This window comes from Myotis yumanensis, unplaced genomic scaffold (assembly GCF_028538775.1).
Source record: "Myotis yumanensis isolate MYYU_CA2020_CCGP unplaced genomic scaffold, mMyoYum1.0.hap1 SCAF_10, whole genome shotgun sequence".
In the NCBI taxonomy this organism is placed as follows: domain Eukaryota; kingdom Metazoa; phylum Chordata; class Mammalia; order Chiroptera; family Vespertilionidae; genus Myotis; species Myotis yumanensis.
Window position 1 is genome coordinate 57,817,366 of NW_027223761.1, and position 21,581 is coordinate 57,838,946.

At 41.2% G+C, this 21,581-nt stretch overlaps 1 protein-coding gene across 4 annotated transcripts in view; it reads left to right on the plus strand.

The window, feature by feature from the left end:
- MRE11 (MRE11 homolog, double strand break repair nuclease) overlaps positions 1-21,581 on the plus strand; it is an 83,821-nt gene that overhangs the window by 46,617 nt on the left and 15,623 nt on the right. For all 4 annotated transcript variants that reach the window (XM_070425846.1, XM_070425847.1, XM_070425848.1 and 1 more), the window contains 3 exons: positions 2,490-2,552; positions 16,160-16,382; positions 17,631-17,714. In XM_070425846.1, the coding sequence (XP_070281947.1) occupies positions 2,490-2,552; positions 16,160-16,382; positions 17,631-17,714 (370 nt within the window). The remainder of the gene's footprint in view (positions 1-2,489; positions 2,553-16,159; positions 16,383-17,630; positions 17,715-21,581) is intronic.

Sequence of the window (21,581 nt, forward strand, 5' to 3'; positions counted from 1 at the left end):
TTATCGTAGCATCGAGGGTCTCATTAGTTTTCGTGAGGCTCTGCACAAATTTATGGCAAGCCCTCAAAATTGCGATTCTTAGCTCCATATCCTCCATTTCTGTCATGTTTTTTTGTCTCCGCATCTTTTATGCTTTCTTGGTGCACCCCCTTGTGGTCTCTGTGCGCAGTCTTGTTCTAGACAAACCTTAATTGTTGTAGTTAACACTAGAGGGATTTGACCCCCAGGCCGGCTGGCTGTAGGAATCAGCTGTGTGGAAAACGTCTGCCTTCTGGGGAGGCGCTAATCCAGCCTTTGCCTGAGGCGATCGGCAAATGGCTGTGCGCAGAGTTTGGGCGGGGCGGGATCAACAGGGCGGGCGGAGGGAGCAGTTATGGCCACGCTCAGTCCCCTTCCCAGAGGCTCTGCTTCTCAGAACCCCGGCAGCCGCTGCAAACCTCGGAGAGAAAGCTGCCCTCAGGTTCCAACTGATGCCGGATAATCCCGCTTCTCCCGTTTGAGTCTGGGTCCCTAGAGACTCGCCCGGATCTGGAGCCCAGAGTCTGAGACTCACTCCCGACAGAAAACGACAACCGCGCCCTCAGCTACCAGCCCGCTTTGCGCGCGCACCTCGGTACCTTTGTATTTTCCACACTGCGCCGCCTCTGAGCCTCGATTTGCTGTTCTCTTTCCTTCTAGTTGTAGAGTCTCTCTTCAGCCAGCCTTCCTGTGGTTCTGGGTGATGTCCGTTCAGTCTTTTAGTTGTATTTTTGAAATGGTTGTTTGCGGCAGTGGTCTCCGGTGTTTACCTACGCCGCCATCTTGGTCTCCCTCTCTGTTACTTCTTTATCTCCATATCTGTTCCAGCCACAACAACCTTCTTGCTATTTCTTAAACATACCAGTCATGCTTCTGCTCCAGTGTCTTTGAACATAGTCTTTTGAATGGAGTGATTTTCTCCAGTTATTTGCAAGATTCATTCCCTGCCTTTTAAAATCGTTGCTCATACATTACCTTCCTGGTGAGACCTTTCATGATCATCCTATTCAGATTTTACCCCAGTCCCTCTTTATTTTTATTTTTCTCTGAGCACTTACCACCTTTTGCAGAGATTTCACAGGTTCAGATATTTAGAAGACTCACAGGACTCCACTGAGCATACTCAAGGCTTTTATTTAAAGGCAAAGGGCAGCCCGGCTGGTGTGGCTGGTGGTTGAGCACCTAGGAACCAATAGGTCACCAGTTTGATTCCTGGTCAGGACACATGCCCGGGTTCAGGCTTGATCCTCAGTAGGGGGCATATAGGAGGCAGCTGATAGATGAAGTTTCTCTCTCATCGGTGTTTCTATCTCTTTATCCCTTTCCCCTCCTCTCTCTCTAAATATCAATAAGAACTTTTTTTTTCAAAGGCAAAGGATATATATAGTACAGGAAGAAAAAGAGTATAGGGACTCATTAAGGATCCTATTTGCATATAGTGTGTCCTGGATTGAAAACCAAAATTTGTATAGAATTTCCAAAGGGGTGTTTTATGCCCTTCTGGTCACAGAATCAAGTAATGGCATCTAACTGGTTATTTAGATTGAAAAATAACTGGTCTTAGAATTGCCAGAGGCTCCTCAGAGATAAAAGTAGAGCTCTCCCAGTCTAGCTTTAAATTAAGTGGATTCTACATGCCTTCTAAAATACAGTATAACTTCTCATTTTGTTTGTTGACTACGCTTCGTCACACACACATATGCGCGCGCGAGCGCGCACACGCACACACACACACACACACACACACACACCACCAGATTATAAGCTTCATGAGGACAGAATTTTTTACTATTTTGTTCACTGTTGTAGTCTCATTTTCTTCTATACACTTGTGCATAGTAGGTGCTTAGTAAATATGAGCTGAGTACATTATTAAATGAGTAGAGCTTCTCTCTAACTACATAACTATTATGAGACCCTTTTGAACCAATGTAAAAGGAATCTCTAGTATCCTTCATAGTACTAGGACCATGGTCAGCAAACATTCAGTAGTTGACTGTGGATCAAATGGATCTTCAGGGGCCCACTACTTCAGTTACCATTTCAGAAAGGCTCCTGAATGTCTGTAGCTAATGTTCAAGAATGGTTTGAGCAATGTAATAAATAATTCAAACCTCTTAAAAATGAGATTTTTAACTACCTTGCTGAAGTATAACACCAGTAGGATATTATAATTTTTTCCTCTGCAGTTTGACAGACTTTTTTCAGAGATATGGAACATTTTGGCAGCAGGTGATAAAATTTTGATTAGGGCCAATAATATTTTTTGGAGTACATTTCTGAAATTTTAATGTAAGTCACTGGGAAAATATGATTTCTCTAATCAGTCTTTTGTGAGATAAAACAATACTTAAATTTCCAAGTTGTGTTGTAATGGAAAGCATCTGTTGTTAACCACTTGTAGCCCATATTTTACAATTCACATAACAGGAATAAGCAATATGTTTGTTATTGACTCTTTTATAACCCAGGTACGTCGTTTCAGAGAAAGCAGACAAAAAAATACTAATGAAGAAGATGATGAAGTTCGAGAGGTAAGTTTTCTGCTCTGAATTCCTATGCTTACATGTCAGTTTGTTAAATTAGAATAACGGGTAGGTGTATTTCGAGTAATTAGTCCACGGGACCTCTATTTGGTGGATAGGACTCAGCAGGGGTGGCTGAGGACAGGTGCCTTTGGCTTATTCCAGGTCAGCCTATAAATATTCTGCTTGTTGATATTCCTTTTTCCCCTTTGGCTCTTGTCTAAAGTTTATTTAATTGTATGCTATGGGGGCAGGGCTTGCATATACAACAAGAGCCCTTAATCAAAATAATACCTAATTGTTATCACAGCATTTTATCAGTAAGATGAAACCTTACCCTACTAAGCTGATCTTATTTTGGGCAAAAAGGAAGAAGCTTAGTGTTTTGGTTAGCAGTGTTATCATAGGTAAATGTACAGTGCCCATTGGCCTCTTTAAAATGTTGAAATTAGCTTCATCACCATCATTGCTGTCTTCTTAGTCTTGTTGAAATTTAGGAGCTTGAGGTTAGCAACCATTTGCTTCAGTTTTGGGCCTTTATCTGGTACTTGGTGAATTCATGATTGAAATATATCTTCTTATTGTCCTTAGTGTTTTATGATTGCTATGTAGTATTTAAAGTTATTTTATAAATTACTTACTGTTGGGATTTTGCTTTAATTGCTTTCATTCAGCATTTTGTATAGGACCTGTAATGGGTAGCCATTCTGCTCTATATTGGGAATACAAATATGAAAAAGGTGTGGTTTGTGTCCACCAGAGATGCGCAATTTAGTAGGTGGGACAGACATATGTAGAAAGAAAATATTAAATCTTATTACCTGAAGTTTCATCCTCATGGAGTTAATATAACTCTATTTTGGTTTCCTGAATATTTCAGAGCTATAGCTGACAGGTGATGAATCAGAAAGAATTGAAGCACTAGACATATCCTCTAACTTTTATAAGTTCCACTGTTTCCTCAGCTACAATAATGGAATGAATAGGAGTCCTTCCTTTCTTTTAAATAATACATTTTGCCTTATTTTAAGCACTTTCCTTCAGTAAAAATCAACACCCGAGACACTAAGAAGGAAAAGGAAAAGAACGCTTACGGAGATGGGACTCAATTTACCTTTTCCCCCTGAACTCTTCCAAAGGAACCCATGTTTTAGTAGCTGATATATTAGTGACTATCAGGTAATACCACAGGCAAGCAGTTTTAGACTCTGACATGGGAATAATCGTTCTTAAATAATTCTGTACTATTTCTGTGGGCCATGAGACAGACTTGAAGCCTTTTTTTTTTCTTTTAAAAATATCTTCCAAGCCCTATCTAATTTCCTTCACTCACTTCATTTCTAATATTCCACACTTGCTATTTAGGATTTTAGATTGATCCAAGAATGTCACTTACCTGAAATTTTAAAGAATAGAAAAGTGACATTTCTGGTATTGTGGTTTTTTCCCCTTCTGTCTTACTATAAAGTTTGATGTTCTCTGACTCCTACACTCCCAAATTGTGTCCCAGTTCATTAGAGTTTGTGGAAATGGGAACAGGATAATAAATCAGCTAATAACCTTTCTCTACAAAGAATATGCTAGGGTAATCTAAATGTCTAGTTGTAAGTTTCACAGATATTCCCTTGTATTTCTTTTTTTTAAAAATATATTTTATTGATTTTTTACAGAGAGGAAGGGAGAGAGATAGAGAGTTAGAAACATTGATGAGAGAGAAACATCGATCAGCTGCCTCCTGCACATCTCCTACTGGGGATGTGCCCGCAACCCAGGTACATGCCCTTGACCGGAATCGAACCCAGGACCCTTCAGTCCGCAGGCTGACGCTCCATCCACTGAGCCAAACCGGTTTCGGCTCCCTTGTATTTCTTACAGTAGCTCTATGTAAGTAAGTTTTGCAACATAAACTAACATTACTAGCAGTAAGGGCCAGTATTGACTACAGTCTTTTTCTCACACCGTGCCTTTCATTATTGGCCTTCAGTAATAGATTACAAAATGAAAAACTATCGCCATCCACTACATTTCACACTCAGCATTCCCAATAGCAAACTCATTCTCCTAAATAAAATTGGGAAAAAAACAGAACTGATGACCTACTTGGCTTTTTTTTTTTTTCAAGGGAAAAAGGGAAGATGTATTTATTGACTTTTTGCTATGTGCATTACTTACACTCCCAGTTTCCATTTTACAGATGAGAAGACTAAGACCCAACTGAAGGACACATGGTAGGGCTGGAATTTGAACCTGACAATTTCTACCCCCAAATCTAGACTACAGTACTATGTCTTATCAGAATTTTATATTATAAAACATTAATATAATGCATGGCCAATGACTGGCTAAAAAGGTAAAACTATTAACCCTATTGTGCAGCACATCAAAAATCACTGTTCATAATAAGCACAGATGCAACTCCTGCACTGAGTTTGGAGCTAATTGGAAGAGGCTATAGATTAAGGGTCCCCTACCACCCTTATTCTATTTGTACTCATTTTACAGAGTGCCCATGAAGTAGAAATGAGTTCTGGTTCTTAGATTATTTGACTTAAACTTGGTTAAATCCTGCAATTGAAAAGATTGCAGACATATTTTGTTACAATGGATCCTTTGTAGAGAATCAGTTTTTCATTAATCTTTTAAAGAATAGGAGGGAACAAATAACACATTCAGAAAGATCCATCAGTTCAGCCCTGTAGAAGTATTTGTACCTTTAGTAGCCAGCTAATCCCCTTCCCTGCAGATTTTATTAATCAGACCTTACAAAAGAGCTCTTTTTTTTTTAATCCTCCCTTGATATATTTTTATTGATTTGAGAGAGAGAGAGAAAAACATCGATTGGTTGCTTCCTGCATGTGCCCCGACCAGGGATTGAACCTGCAACATAGGTATGTGCCCTGAATGGGAATTGAACTTGAAACTTTTTGGTGTAGAGCAGCGGTTCTCAACCTGTGGGTCGCGACCCCTTTCGGGATCGAGCAACCCTTTCACAGGGGTCGCCTAAGACCATTGGAAAATACATATAGCATATCAGATATTTACATTACGATTCATAACAGTAGCAAAATTATAGTTATGAAGTAGCAATGAAAATAATTTTATGGTTGGGGGTCACCACAACATGAGAAACTGTATTAAAGGGTCGCGGCATTAGGAAGGTTGAGAACCACTGGTGTAGAGGATGATGCTCCAGCCAACTGTACCACCTGGCCAGGGCAGGAGCTTCTATTTGCAGACCTCAAGAAATATACCATAGTTTGCTATTAATTTTTCTTTTCCATATAATTATATTTTTAAAAATTGAAATAATCACCTGTAGTTTTTTTCATTATAAATATATCACAGTCACAAAACTTACAAAATCAAGGGGAGAAAAGAATCACAATCCTCCCATGCTGGCACAAGCAGCTGTTAACATGGAAATACATTTCTATAAACATTTTGATATTAAAAAAGAAAGAAATAGAGAATAAGAGTAAACATTTTATTCAAGGAAGGTAGGAAAGGACATGACACATTTTATATGGGAGTTTTTCAGAAGAAAGAACTTTTGGGTTTAGATTTTCAGCTATATTTTAAGACTTCAGGGTTTCCTAGGTAATTTTTTAGCATGTCATGGTGTGTCATAAATTTTTTCATTCTCAGAATACTATTTAGTACTTGACTAATGGAGTTTGAGACTATCCCAAGTTGTAATTCACAGTTTTGCAGAATCATTTAGCTCAGAATATGAATTTCAGCACTGTGCTTACATTATTTAAACAAAAGTGTTAGCCCTTCCATTTAGAGAGTAAAAAAACATGCTTTAAGTTCTCTTGTTCACATAAAAAAAACTTTCAAGTATTTTCTTTAATTATAAGTTCACATTTAAATAAAAGGCCAGACAATGAATATTTTAGGCTTTGCAGGCCATGTATGGTCTCTGTCACATACTCTTCGCCTTTTAATTTTTTTTACAGTCCTTTTTTTTAAAAAAATCTTTATTGTTCAGATTATTACAGATGTCCCTCTTTTTTCCCCCCATAGCTCCCCTCCAACCGGTTCCCACCCCACCCCAGGCCCTCACCACCTCACTGTCTGTGTCCATAGGTACTGCATACATGCATATAAGATCTTTGTCCTTCTCTTCCTGCACCCCCCACATTCCTTTCCCCCCGAGAATTGTCATTTCACTCCATTCCCATGTCCCTGCTTCTATTACATTCACCAGTTTATTCTGTTCATCAGATTTTTTATTCATTCGATTTTTAGATTCACTTGTTGATAGATATATATTTGTTGTCACTTTGTTGCTCATAATGTTTATCTTTACCTTTTTCTTCTTCTTCCTATTCTTAAAGAATACCCTTCAGCATTTCATGTAATACTGGTTTGGTGGTGATGAACTCCTTTAGCCTTCTCTTGTCTGTGAAGCTCTTTATCTGACATTCAATTTTAAATGATAGCTTTGCTGGGTAGAGTAATCTTGGTTGTAGGTTCTTGGTATTCATCACTTTGAATACTTCTTGCCACTCCCTTCTGGCCTGTATAGTTTCTGTTGAGAAATCAGCAGACAGTCAGATGGGTACTCCCTTGTAGGTAACTGTTTTTCTCTTGCTGCTTTTAAGATTTTCACTTTGTCTTTTGCCCTTGGCATTTTAATTATGATGTGTCTTGGTGTGGCCTTCTTTGGATTCCTCTTGTTTGGGGTTCTCTGCACTTCCTGGACTTGTAAGTCTATTTCTTTCACCAGGTAGGGGAAGTTTTCTGTCATTATTTCTTCAAATAGATTTTCAATATCTTGCTCTCTCTCTTCTTCTGGTACCCCCATAATTCGGATGTTGGTATGCTTGAAGTTGTCCCAGAGGCTCCTTAAACTATCTTTATATTTTTGAATTCTTTTTTCTTTTTGCTCTTCTGGTTGGGTGTTTTCTGCTTCCTTGTATTTCACATCTTTGACTTGATTCTTGGGATCCTCTACTCTACTGTTGAATCTCTGTGTATTATTCTTTATTTCAGTCAGTGTATGCTTAATTTCTGACTGGTCCTTTTCCATTTTTTGGGCATTCTCACTAAGATCCTTGAAGGTCTCACCAAGTTCCTTGAAGGTCTCACTAAATTTCTTGGAGCTTTCTAGAAGATTCTTGTGTAACCTTATAACTGTGGTTTTGAACTCTATGTCCAGTAGTTTGCTTTTTTCCATTTCTTTCATTTGTGACATGTTTCTTTGTCTCTGCATTTTGGCTGCTTCCCTGTATTTGTTTACCTCCAGGCCAATTGGCTGTGATGACCAGCTGTGTCTACAATGGAAGATCTGTTGCGCAGGAGACACCCTTATGGGGCAGGACTTGCTTCAGTGGGGCTTTGTGCTCACTGAGTCTGCCCCTTGAGTGTGTTACTTATGGATGTGAAGAGTTGTAATCTGGTATGGTCTCACACTGACAACTGGGTACACTGGCTCTTGGATCTCCAAGGAGGTGCAAAGTCACCCACTGCCTGGGGCCACGCAGCAAGAGCTACAGAGAGATCTGCAGATTCCTCCTCTTTGTATGGGGTTTGGAAGTGCCCATATGAGGCCCAGTTGTGAAGCAGTGCAGGCTGCTGCAGTGTTGGCCTTTGCCTTCTTTAGATAGCTTTGGAGCACTCTGACCCAGCTGCATTTTGGCGTTTTAGGCTGAGAAAGAACAGGCCATTCATATGCAAAAGCCGCTGTGCACAGCTTGGGTAGGGTTGTAAATTGGGTGGAACGGGGTCTCAGGGAGTATCCAGGGCAGAGCAAACAGCAATGGCTGCTAGTCAGTCCTGCACCGAAGAGGTCCGACTGCTGCTGCGCGCACCTCCGTCTGGAAGAAAGCTACTCCTGCCACGTTCCTGCCCCCATGCCAGACAGTCCAGTTTCTCCTCGTATGTGTCTGGGTCCCCCAAAGTCTCGCCTGGCACTGGAATTCAGAGCACGTGGTAGCTTGTATCTCCCTCCTGATTAAAAAGCAGCACACCCAGGTGCCAACCCCTTCCACACCTCTGCACCTCCACACCTCCACACTTCCTACCAGTCTCAATGCTCTTTCTTCTTCTAATTGTAATTTTTCCACTCAGTCAGGTTTCCCACGGTTCTGGATGATAGTTGTCATGTATTTTAGTTGTAATTTTTATATGGTTGTGGAAGGCAGCAAGTACAGGTGTTTACCTATGCCGCCATCTTGGTTCTCCTACAGTCCTTTAAAAATATAAAAAGTATTCTTAGTCTGATCCACAGTCCATAGTTTATCTGGCCTCTATTTTCTTACGTTCTATCTGAATTTGACGCAGGGTTGATATCTTCCTTCAAGTGGTAATATCAAGTCTTGTACTTTGCCTGGAATTTTTTTGCTGGGGGGAGGGTTAGGGCATTGGTCTTTCTCTAATTGAATTGTAAGAGTACTCATGTGTGCATACTGTGTGTGTATATGTAGCATATTTAAGGTTTTTGTCATGTAAAAGAGTATCCACCATTCCTGAGGGTTTTTTTTTTCCTTTCTTTGTTTAAATCCAGAATGGGTGATGAGCTAAATGACTTTATGGCATCTGTGGAGATAAGCATGGGGGTGGGGGTTCCCTACTATGTTCTGCTAATGTGGTGAATTATAATACACTAGAGGCCTGGTGCACAAAAATGTGTGCACTCGGGGGAGAGGGGTGAGTCCCTTAGCCTGGCCTGTGCCCTCTCGCAGTCTGGGACCCCTCGGGGGATGACCATCTGCTGGCTTAGGCCCGCTCCCCGGGGGATTGGGCCTAAGATGGCAATCAGACATCCCTCTGGCAGCCTGGCAGCCCTCGGGGGATGTCCACTTGCCAGCAGGGAGCAGGCCTAAACTGCAGTTGGACATCCTTAGCGCTGCTGAGGAGGCAGGAGAGGCTCCCACCACCACCACTGTACTGGCAGCCATCAGCCTGTGGCTGAGCAGAGCTCCTCCCATATGAGAGCGCCCTGACCACCAGAGGGCAGCTCCTGCATTGAGCGTCTGCCCCCTGGTGGTCAGTGTGTGTCATAGTGACCAGTCATTCCCAGTCCTTCTGCTGTTAGGGTCAGTTTGCATATTACCCTTTTACTATATAGGATAGAGGCCTGGTGCATGGGTGGGGGCCAGCTGGTTTGTCCTGAAGGGTGTCCTGGATCAGGGTGGGGGTCCTGCTTGGGTGCCTGGCCAGCCTGGATGAGGGGATGATGGCTGTTTGCAGCTGGTCACACCCCCTTCAGGGTGGGGGTCCCCACTGGGGTGCCTGGCCAGCCTGGGTGAGGGGCTGAGGGCCGTTTTCAGGCTGGTGGGCGACTGAAGCTCCCAACCTCTCCTTTTTTTTTTATTCTGGGATTTATTTACCTTCTATGGCTGTTACTGGAGCTGAGAGCCGGCTTTAGCTCTGAGGCTCGGCTCCAGCCCTGAGACCTCGGCTCCTGAAAGCAGGTATCTGGGTATGTTTGGCTTCTATAATTGAAACACTGTTGCAACTCCACCTCTGAGGCCCAGCTGGCTGAAAGCAGGTTTCTGGGGTTTGTTTAGCTTCTATAATTGCAACATTGTTTCTTACAGTGCAGCTCAGAGGCCGGCAGCAGCAGGCAGGGAACCTTGGCTTCCTCCATCACTGGAGCAAGCAAGCCTCCTGTTTGCTTCAGCTGCCTGGCTGCTGGCCGCCATCTTGGTTGGCAGTTAATTTGCATATCGCCCTGATTAGCCAATGGGAAGCCTGTCGGAGGTACGGTTAATTACCATGTTTGTCTATTATTAGATAGGATATCCTATTATTGACCCATCCTCAGTACCACTTTGTGAACTCTTGGTAATGGGTGTACTGGTCTTTCCATAAGCTTCTTGATGCGCTCTGTTTGCTTTAATATTCATAAGTAAGATATTGTAATTTTTTTTTGTACATGCAATCCTTTATCAGTTTTTAATAACATGTTCTGCTGGCTTTATAAAAAATTTGGAAACTTTCTTTATATTCTGGGAATATTTAAATAGCAGTGAAATTATCAGATTTTTGAAGATTTGGTAGAATTTACTTGTGAAATTTTCTGGTTGTTGTTCTTTCGGGAGTGTAGTTCTTTTAGCAATTTTCTCCAAGTTTTTTTGATAATTAGTTTATTGAAGCTGTCTTTTTTTGGCTCAGTTTAGGTCATTTATTTTCTGAATTACTTAGAATTGTGCATAATATTTTATCATGATTCTTTTAATTTTCCTTGGATCTTTGTTTCCTCCATTTGCATTTATTTGCTTTAAGTTAATAATTTATTGTTTTTATTCTGATATGCAGTGTTTTATTGCCATTATTTTCTAGATATTATAGGATTTTAGTTTTGTTTTCCAGTTTGGAGTTAGGAGTTTTGTTTTGCTATTATTAATTTCTAATTTTATTGCATGGTTATTACTCTTTAGACTTTATTGATATTTTTTAGCACCCCATTATATATTACTTAAAACTGTTTATGGGGTCTTGAAAAGTATGTTATTTTCAGAGTATATAGTTCAGCACATACCAATTAGATCTAGCTTATTAATTATGTAATTAGGTCCTTTTTTTCTTTTAAATCTACTTTTTTAAATGTACATCTGAATCTTATTATTTGTGGTAGTTATGTTATAGAAAGTCACTGTAAACACTAAATTAGTGAACACTGAGCAATTGCTTTGAGGGGAAATACAGGATTAGGTTCCTGCCAGCCACTGGTTACAACATTTTCATCAACTTAAAAATATATAACCTTTTCATATGTGTTTCTGTTTAAAGGCACCATTTTAATATACATTCTTGATTTGTTAACATGGATCTCATGGCCAAGAGCCCTATAACTCAGGACAAAAGGGGCCACATGCTAACCTGACATGCCTGGCAGTCTTGCAAACTCTAAGACCTAAAGTAACCACAAGGATGGTCTGAAATTAAAACTTTAACTAAAAGCAGTTATGGTGGGTAGTTATGTCCTAGGCCGGTATCTTCATTGACAAGGTCAAACTATACCTTAACTGAGCCTATTGTCTTTTTGCATCTAAGATAACATACCTATGAAATGTCTGGGTAACTTGTAACTTACCTTTTTCCGGACCCCTCGGGGCATAACCAAATGTTCTTGGTTCCAGGAGAGAGACCATAAATTCCTTCATTGTTATTGTTACCATGTTAATTGTTGACTATTAACTATCCTGCACCCACTTAAGTAAAAGAAGTACATGTCTACCACTTTACTTTTAATTTAATCCCAGAGGTTTCCCCGCTTTGCTTTCTCCCACCTTCCTAATCTATCACCAATGGATTTCATGTAACCCACTTACATCTCTTCTTTTGATTGTAATATATAAAACAAGGTGAAAAACTACCATTCTCTGGAGCATTATCCCAGTCCATTGATATTCTGCTTCCCGGCAATTGTCGATAGTTTGGCTCTTATAAACTCACAAAAATTCTTTACAGGTTTGAATTATTTTACATTAACAACGAACACTTGTTTAAAGTGCAAGAGCTGAAACAAAAGGGCTGATTGTCACTTTGTTTGACTTCATCTATATACTTGTATGTCAAACTTAGAATTTTCCCTACTTTGTACATGTCCATGAATGACCATGAAAGTATCAGGAATGTGGTTTTGGGATTACAAATAAATTTTGGAAAATACGCGAATTTGTAAATACGGAATCCAAGAATGAGGATTGACTGTACATCATCTAGGATAAGAAAGATGATTTGAAATATTTTTCTACTATTTAAAAATATTTTTTGTTGTATTTTCTAAAGGTTTTTTTTGTGTTATGACATCATAATGAGTCCTTCATGTAACGATTTGGCTGTTATTTCATGTCAGCTAAGATCATCATTATGAAGCTGTATTACTTCCCCCTCCAAACGCCCACTTCACTCCTATTTCTACCCTGCCTGCTTTGTTCTCATCTCATTTAGCTCTGTCTTTCCTTATTTCATGGCCTCACAGAGAGCTTGGAAATGCTCTAGCCACTGTAACCGGACAAACAATGGGTCTGTGCTGCCTGAAACTACGTGAGCCAATTAGGCAGAGACAGATATGAATCATATGTGAGTGCTTATTCCAATACTGCCGGCAGCACAGGAGAGCAGCAGGTCATCCACAAAAACCTGCTCTGCACCCCACCATAAGTGGCTGCTTATATTGGTAGAAGTACAAAAGGAAGTAGGCAAAAGGGCAAATGGGCAGTTTATAGACATGCAAAGAGCTGGGGTCTTCACAGGGCTTAGTGATCTGCAAAGCCTAGGGTCTTCAAAGGGCTGGCGATTCCGGTTTCTGCTGCAAAGTTATTCATCTTTCCATGATAATAGGCAGCTCCAAAAAGGGAGGAAGGGCTGCTTTTCCAGGTGAGCTCCCAGGTCCGGAGTGCGGCTGCAGCCAGGTTAGAATGCGCCTTCTTTCATCAGAATAAAACAATCACGGTTAACAGGGCATGATTAATATTTCTTACAGTTCTAGCTGGTTCCCTAACATTCTATTTCTGCCCCTATCACCACCTCTTTTAGACCCAGAATTTATCATCCAAGCAAGAGAAACAGTTGTTATGGCCTCTTGATATATATATATCTACACTAATAAAAGAGAAACATGGTAATTAGCGTATGACCACTACCCTTCCCATTGGCTAATCAGCATATCCTTATGCAAATTAACTATCAGCCAAGATGGCGGCCGGCAGCCAGGCAGCTGGAAGCGAACATGAGGCTTGCTTGCTCCAGTGACTGCAGACTCCAACGTTCCCCGCCTGACTTGCCGGCCTCTGAGCTGGCAGTTTGAAACATTCTAACAAATATAGAAGCTAAACAAAACCCCAGAAACCAGCTTTCAGCTGGCCGGGATCTCAGAGCTGGAGTTATACATTGTTTCCATTATAGAACGGTAAACAAACCAGATACGAAGCCTCAGAGCTAGAGCCAGAGCTAAAGCTGGCCCAGAATAAAATGAAAAAAAAAGGAAAAAAAGAGCGGTTGGGAGCTTAAGTCAACAACCGCCAGCCTGAAAGCAGCCCTCAGCCCCTCACCCAGACTGGCCAGGCACCCCAGTGGGGACCCCCACCCTGAAGGGTGTGTGACCAGCTGCAAACAGCCATCATCCCCTCATCCAGGCTGGCCAGGCCACCCCAGTGGGGACCCCCACCCTGATCCAGGACACCCTTCAGGGCAAACCAGCCAGCCCCCACCCATGCACCAGGACTCTATCCTGTTTAGTAAAAGGGTAATATGCCTCCCAGCACCAGGATCAGCGGAGCCGCGAGGCCTCCTGGAACCCGATCAGCGTGACGGGGCAGCGCCCAATCCGCCTGATCGCCCAGCGGCTCTGTGTGTGACAGGGTGTGGCGTCCCAACCCCCTGATCGGCTCTGCTCTGTGTGTGACAGGGTGCGGCGCCCCAACCCCCTCCCCCCCACCCCCAGGCCCTGCTCTGTGTGTGACAGGGTAGAGCCATAACCTCCCCATCGGCCCTGCCCTGAGTGTGACAGTGGCGGTGCCCCAACCCCCTGATTGGCCCTGCTCTGTGGGTGATAGAGGGCGGCGCCCCAACCCCCTGATCCACCCTGCTCTGTGTGTGACGGGGCGGTGCCCTAACTCCCCTATCGGCCCTACTCTGTGCATGACAGGGGGGAGCTCCTCAACCCCCTGATGGGCCCTGCTCTGTGCATGACAGGGGGGAGCTCCCCAACCCCCTGATAGGCCCTGCTCTGTGCATGACAGAGGGCAGCGCCCAACCCCCTGATGGGCCCTGCTGTGTGCGTGACGGGGTGGCGCCGCAACCTCCCCATTGACCCTGCCTTGAGTGTGACGGGGCGGTGCCCCAACCCCCCAATTGCCCCACCCTGAGCGTGACTGAGGGTGGCACCGCAACCTCCCAATCCACCCTGCTCTGTGCATGACAGGGGCGGTGCCCCAATTCCCCAATCAGCCCTGCTCTGAGCCCGACCAGGGGCTGCACCTGGGGATTGGGCCTGCCCTCTGCCACCCAGGAGCAGGCCTAAGCCAGCAGGTCGTTATCTCCTGATGGGTCCCAGACTGCAAGAGGGCACAGGCTGGGCTGAGGGACACCCCCCCGTCCCCGAGTGCACAAATTTTTGTGCATCAGGCCTCTAGTATATATATATATCTCAATATCAGTGTTGGAGAGCTCTACACTGCTAACACTCTTCTCAACCTTCTCCCTTTGCCAGGTCACATATTCACCATATCCATCAACTCTTTTTTTTTTTTTAATATATTTTATTGATTTTTTACAGATAGGAAGGGAGAGAGGTAGAGAGTTAGAAACATTGAGGAAAGAGATCGATCAGCTGCCTCCTGCACATCTCCCACCGGGGATGTGCCCGCAACCCAGGTACATGCCCTTTACCGGAATCGAACCTGGGACCCTTCAGTCCGCAGGCTGACGCTCTATCCGCTGAGCCAAACCGGTTTCGGCTATCCATCAACTCTTTATAGATTTTGTATTTCGGGGTTAGAACTATTTTTTTATTTTAGTGAAAATGTAATGTGTTTTATTTATTTATTTATTTATTTAAAATATATTTTATTGATTTTTTACAGAGAGGAAGGGAGAGAGAGATAGAGAGTCAGAAACATTGATGAGAGAGAAACATCAACCAACTGCCTCCTGCACATCTCCCACTGGGGATGTGCCCGCAACCCAGGTACATGCCCTTGACCGGAATCGAACCTGGGACCCTTCAGTCCGCAGGCCGACGCTCTATCCACTGAGCCAAACCGGTTTCGGCGTGTTTTATTTTTGTTCTCGTTAAATTTTGTTTGGCTTCAGAGAGGAGATCAAGCCAGCATTGCTTTTATTCTATTTTTAATAAGAAAATCTGTTTTCATTTCGGCACATTTTGTTAAGTCTCAAATGTGTCTATCTAAACAGTTTATTTCCCTTCCGTTCCTTTCCCTTTCCTTCTTTTCCCTTCCCTTCCTTGTTGCTTAATCTCTTCACCGTTTTTACCCACCTTCCCTGACAGCTGTCAGTCCGTTGACAGTTTTTTATCAAGCTAAAATTTGTGGTATATTCTTGATTTTCATTCTTTTTCCAGGCTTTCAATTGCTATATTTTATTTAATTCTTGTTATACATTTATGAGATATTGCTCATGTTTTTCTGATTGCAAAAGTAATATTTTAGAAATAGTATATTGTAGAATAGTTGTAATATTTACAAATAAAGAAGAAAGCAAAAGCATCTTAAAATTTTGTCACCCAGAAATATCAGCTATTGTTTGTGATTTTTTTTCTTGTTATTTATTGAGCCCATTGTACAAGGTAGCTCAAATGATGACAGTCTCTTACAAATGGTGGTGTTGAATTAGGGGCATTGGCAATATGTCTCCCAGTTCTGACAGTTTAGATTCTGTGAAATTTTATCTTTCTTTGTAAACCTTTCAAAAGGCCTCATTTTGCAGGTAGTATTATAAATTGATCTGACAAGTTATAGGTTATGAATCTAACTGATGGTTGAAAGAGGTTTTCTTGCTTTTTACTCTTATAAAGAGTTAGTGAAAAATAATAGCATATACAGTTTTTCAATATTAAATGTTCATCTGAATGGCCAGACATGACTTTTAGGATGCTGCATTATCTACTAATGTGTAACTTCTCCTTGTTATTCTCTCAGGCCATGAGTAGGGCCAGAGCCCTCAGATCTCAGGCAGAGGACTCTGCTTCCGCCTTTATGAGTGCCGATGACTTTATGAGTGTAGATATGGCAGAACAGATGGCTGATGACTCCGATGATAGCAGCACAGCATCAGCCAGCAAAGGAAGAGGCCGAGGAAGAGGCCGAAGAGGAGGAAGAGGGCAGAATTCAGTGTCAAGAGGAGGGTCTCAGAGAGGACGAGGTTAGCACTGAGGATAGTACAGTCTTTGCACACATTTAGACTCGGCCCTTGAGTGGGAAATATAGTACTAGATTCCTGTTGGTATAAGTGAGTTACACAGTCTTCTAACAGTTTATTTTGATGATGCATAAAGTCAACTTTAATGTAGTTCTAACATGAACATTTTAATTAAATAAATGTTAATGGCTGTATGCACAAAGGGTTTTAATTGCTCTAAATAACGTGTGTGTTTTTAAAAGAACACTATTTTTCACACAGCACCTTTGGGTACATTTTTAAAAAATATATATATTTTATTGATTTTTTTTACAGAGAGGAAGGGAGAGAGATAGTTAGATACATCAGGGGGGTGGGGGGGACAAAAAAAAAAAAAAAGAAACATCGATCAGCTGCCTCCTGCACACTTCCCACTGGAGATGTGCCCGCAACCACGGTATGTGCCCTTGACCGGAATCGAACCTGGGACCCTTCAGTCTAAAGGCCGACGCTCTATCCACTAAGCCAAACCGGTTACGGCCCTTTGGGTACATTTGATGTCTTATTTTCTTTTACGTGTACAAAGGAATAGTGAGGCAAATATGTGCTGTTGAGGAAAATGGCTAGCTAATGACATAGCAGCAGGAAGAAAATTCCAGATCAGAAAAATTATTATTTTTGTTACTGTCATAAGATACAGATGCCCACCCTCAAGTGGCTTCATAAAATTTGTTTGAAAAAAACCCCACCCCAAATACAATTTGATTTATTAAAGCAATTACTAACATTAATTGCCATCATTGTGTTTAATGTGACTTGTGTTTACTGTTGTTTTTACTATTGTCACTGAATAGTCCAAACAATAGAATATAGTCATCCAGTGACCTCGTGATGCATTATGTAAATCCATCCCTAGCAGTATTTAAACATTATACTTACTACATACTTTTTCATAGGAAAAATGGATAGTACTTTAGTTAAAAATATCCAGGGAGAGAAATCTTAATCTTCTAGTGATAATCCTGATAATTTTCCTTACATTTAGAGAAATTTTTCTTAAATTTTAATTGGAAGAGTATTAGCCAAATGTGGTAGAAGTATGTAGTTTCTGAAAATTGACTGAACAAACTCTAGATGTTTCTTGTATATGTCTTTGGCTTTTTAGAAGGAAGTTATGTTTTGACATAACTTTATAAAGATTTAACTTGGTGTTGTTTCAAAAAAACCTTGGCTGCTGATGTGATTGTATGTTGATGCTCATTATTCTCACAGCAGGCACTGGTCTGGAGGCTTCTACTCGAAGCAGAAGTTCAAAGGCCTCTACATCAACATCTAGAAATATGTCTATTCTGGATGGTGAGTATAGACAACAAATGATTATCTAGCAGTTATTTTAAATTTCAATAGAGGAAGACCTAGGAAACTCCTTTAGTGAATCTCATTCATTTGTGTTGCCATCACTGGGGAGTCAGAAAGGCTATTAGAATACAGGATAAATTATACTGATTTAAAAGATCTTCACCATTGATTGGAGCTCTTGGAGAGGGTGAGCTGTATTTGTGTTTTTTTCCCATTTTTAAAAGTAATTTTTTATTATTGAAAGTATTACATATGTCTCCTTTTTTCCCCCATTGACCCCCATCCAGCCTGCCCCCGCACCTGGCCATCATCACCCCATTGTCTGTGGAGAGGGTGAGCTTTAAAAAGTAATTGTTATAGCCCTGACCAGTTTGACTCAGTGATTGGAGCATTGACCCGTGGACTAAAGGGTCTCTGGTTCGATTCCCTGTCAAGGGCACGTACCTGTGGCAGGTTCAATCCCCAGCTCCAGTCTGGACATGTGTGGGAAGCAACCAATCGATGTGTCTCTTCACATCGATGTTTCTCTCTCCCCCCTACTCTCCCTCTTCCCCCTTCCCCTCCCTCCCTCCCACTCTCTAAAAATCAATGGAAAAAAAAATCCTCAGGTGAGGAAAAACAATAACAAAAGAAAAACTTTTTAAAAAGCAGTTTTTATAATTCCTTACTTTTAGACAAATTTGATTATTTTCCTTTTATAGAAGGGTCACTAAGACAGAAAAGGTCAGTATATCTACACTGGTCAAGAGAGAAGGAACTGCTTCCTTTTTTTTTTTTAATCCTCACTTGATATGTTTGGAGAGAGGAAGGGGGAGAGAGAGAAACGTTGATGTGAGAGAAACGTCGATCAGCTGCCTCCCACACACACTCGGACTGGGGATCGATCCTAAAACCCAGGTATGTGCCCCGACCGAGAATTGAACCCACAACCTTTTTGATGTATAGGATGACACTCCAACCGACTGAGCCACTTGGCCAGGATAGAACTGCTTCTTAATGTATTGTTTACTTTCCCTTCCTCATGCTGCTTTTGTCTCTACTGTTAGTATAGAGTCATGTGAGCTGTATTTAAGGGAAATTATGGTTAGGGTTCTTTGAATTCATTTCCTGTCTTTGTTGTTCTAAAGATCGTCCTCAGACTAACGGGACCTATTTTTATAAATTATTTTATTTTATTTTTTTATTTTTTTTTAATTCATTCAGTAAATCTTTATTTCTGCCTACTTTATTTTATGCCAGAAGCTGAGCTGGGCATTGAGGATGCAGGGATGACCAAGTTCCATGGGGTCTCTGGCTTCCTGGAGCTCTCAATGCAGTGGGAGAGATGTATATTAAACAATCACACCAAAGGCTATCATGTATGATGACCGCCGCAAAGAAAACCCCCGGGGTTCTGTGGGTGGCTGGGATGATGGCAATTTGGCCAGTGGGGTTCAAGGAAGGATTCTTTGAGATAGTGATTTTTTTTTTTTTTATTGCTTAAAGCATTACAAAGGGTATTACATATGTGTCCTTTTTTTTCCCCGCCCTTGACAATACCCCGGCTTCCCCTACCCCCCAGTGTCTTATGTCCATTGGTTATGCTCATATGCATGCAGACAAGTCCTTCGGTTGGTCTCTTACCCCGCCTCCCTCCTGCCCCCCAACCCTCCCCGGCCTTCCCGCTGCAGTTTGACAATCTGTGTGAGGCAGCTCTGCCTCTGTATCTATTATTGTTCAAAAGTTTATAATGGTCTCTATTATCCATGAATGAGTGAGATCATGTGGTATTTTTCCTTCATTGACTGGCTTATTTCACTTAGCATAATGCTCTCCAGCTCCATCCATGCTGTTGCAAATTGTATGAGTTCCTTCTTTTTTACAGCAGCATAGTATTCCATCATGTAGATGCACCACAGTTTTCTAATCCATTCATCTACTGATGGGCACTTAGGCTGTTTCCAGATCTTAGCTATGGTGAATTGTGCTGCTATGAACATCTGGGTGCATATATCCTTTCTGATTGGTGTTTCTGGTTTCTTGGGATATATTCCTAGAAGTGGGATCACAGGGTCAAATGGGAGTTCCATTTCCAGTTTTTTGAGGAAACTCCATACTATCTTCCATAGTGGCTGCACCAGTCTGCATTCCCACCAGCAGTGCACAAGTGTTCCTTTTTCTCCACATCCTCTCCAGCACTTGTCATTTGTTTATGCTAGCCAGTCTGACAGGTGTGAGATGGTACCTCATTGTTGTTTTGATTTGCATCTCTCAGATGATTAGTGACTTTGAGCATGTTTTCATATATCTCTTGGCTTTCTGAATGTCCTCTTTTGAAAGGTGTCTATTTAGATCCTTTGCCCATTTTTTGATTGGATTGTTTATCTTCTTTTTGTTAAGTTGTATGAGTTCCCTATAAATTTTGGAGATTAGGCCCTTATCAGATATGACGTTGGCAAATATGTTTTCCCACGCAGTGGGTTTTCTTGTTGTTTTGTTGATGGTTTCTTTTGTTGTGCAGAAGCTTTTTATTTTGATGTAGTCCCATTTGTTCATTTTCTCTTTAGTTTCAACTGCCCTAGGAGCTGTATCAGTGAAGAAATTGCTTCGGCATATGTCTGAGATTTTGTTGCCTTTGGATTCTTCTAGAATTTTTATGGTTTCCTGTCGTACATTTAAGTCCTTTATCCATTTTGAGTTTATTTTTGTGTATGGTGTAAGTTGGTGGTCTAGTTTCATTTTCTTGCATATATCTGTCCAATTTTCCCAACACCACTTATTGAAGAGACTATCTTGGCTCCATTGTATGTTCTTGCCTCCTTTGTCAAATATTAATTGAGCATATTGGTTCGGGCCGATTTCTGGGGTCTCTATTCTATTCCATTGATCTATATGTCTGTTCTTGTGCCAGTACCAGGCAGTTTTGAGAACAGTGGCTTTGTAATACAGCTTGATATCTGGTATTGAGATCCCACCTACTTTGTTCTTTCTCAGGATTGCTGCAGCTATTCGGGGTCTTTTTTTATTCCAGATGAATTTTTGGAGAGTTCGTTCTAGATCTGTGAAGTATGCCGTTGGTATTTTAATGGGGATTGCATTGAATCTGTAGATTGCTTTGGATAGTATGGACATTTTAATGATGTTGATTCTACCAATCCATGAACACGGTATGTTCTTCCATCTGTTTATGTCTTCCTCTATCTCTTTTTTCAACGTCCTGTAGTTTTCTGAGTAGAGGTCTTTTACCTCTTTAGTTAAGCTTATTCCTAGGTAGCTTAATTTTTTTGGTGCAATGGTAAATGGGATTGTTTTTCTAATCTCTCTTTCTGAAAGTTCACTATTGGTGTATAGAAATGCCTCAGATTTCTTGGCATTAATTTTGTATCCTGCTACTTTGCCAAATTCATGTATTAAGTCTAGTAGTTTTTTGACGGAGTCTCTAGGGTTTTGTATGTATAATATCATGTCGTCTGCAAATAAGGACAGTTTTACTTCCTCTTTTCCAATTTGGATGCCTTTTATTTCTTCTTCTTGTCTAATTGCAATGGCTAATACTTCCAGGACTATGTTGAACAGGAGTGGTGAGAGTGGGCATCCTTGTCTTGTTCCTGTTCTTAGGGGAAATGGTGTTAGTTTTTGTCCATTGAGTATGATGTTGGCTGTGGGCCTGTCATATATGGCTTTTATTATGTTGAGGTATGATCCTTCTACTCTCACCATGCTGAGAGTTTTTATCAAAAATGGGTGTTGGATATAAATTATTTTAAATAATAACAATATAAAAATTTAATAAACTATTTTAAATAATTTGGTTTATGAGATCAGTCGAAGTTGTTAGTCAGATATATAAAAATACATGTCAAAATAGGTGGTGATAATTTTTCC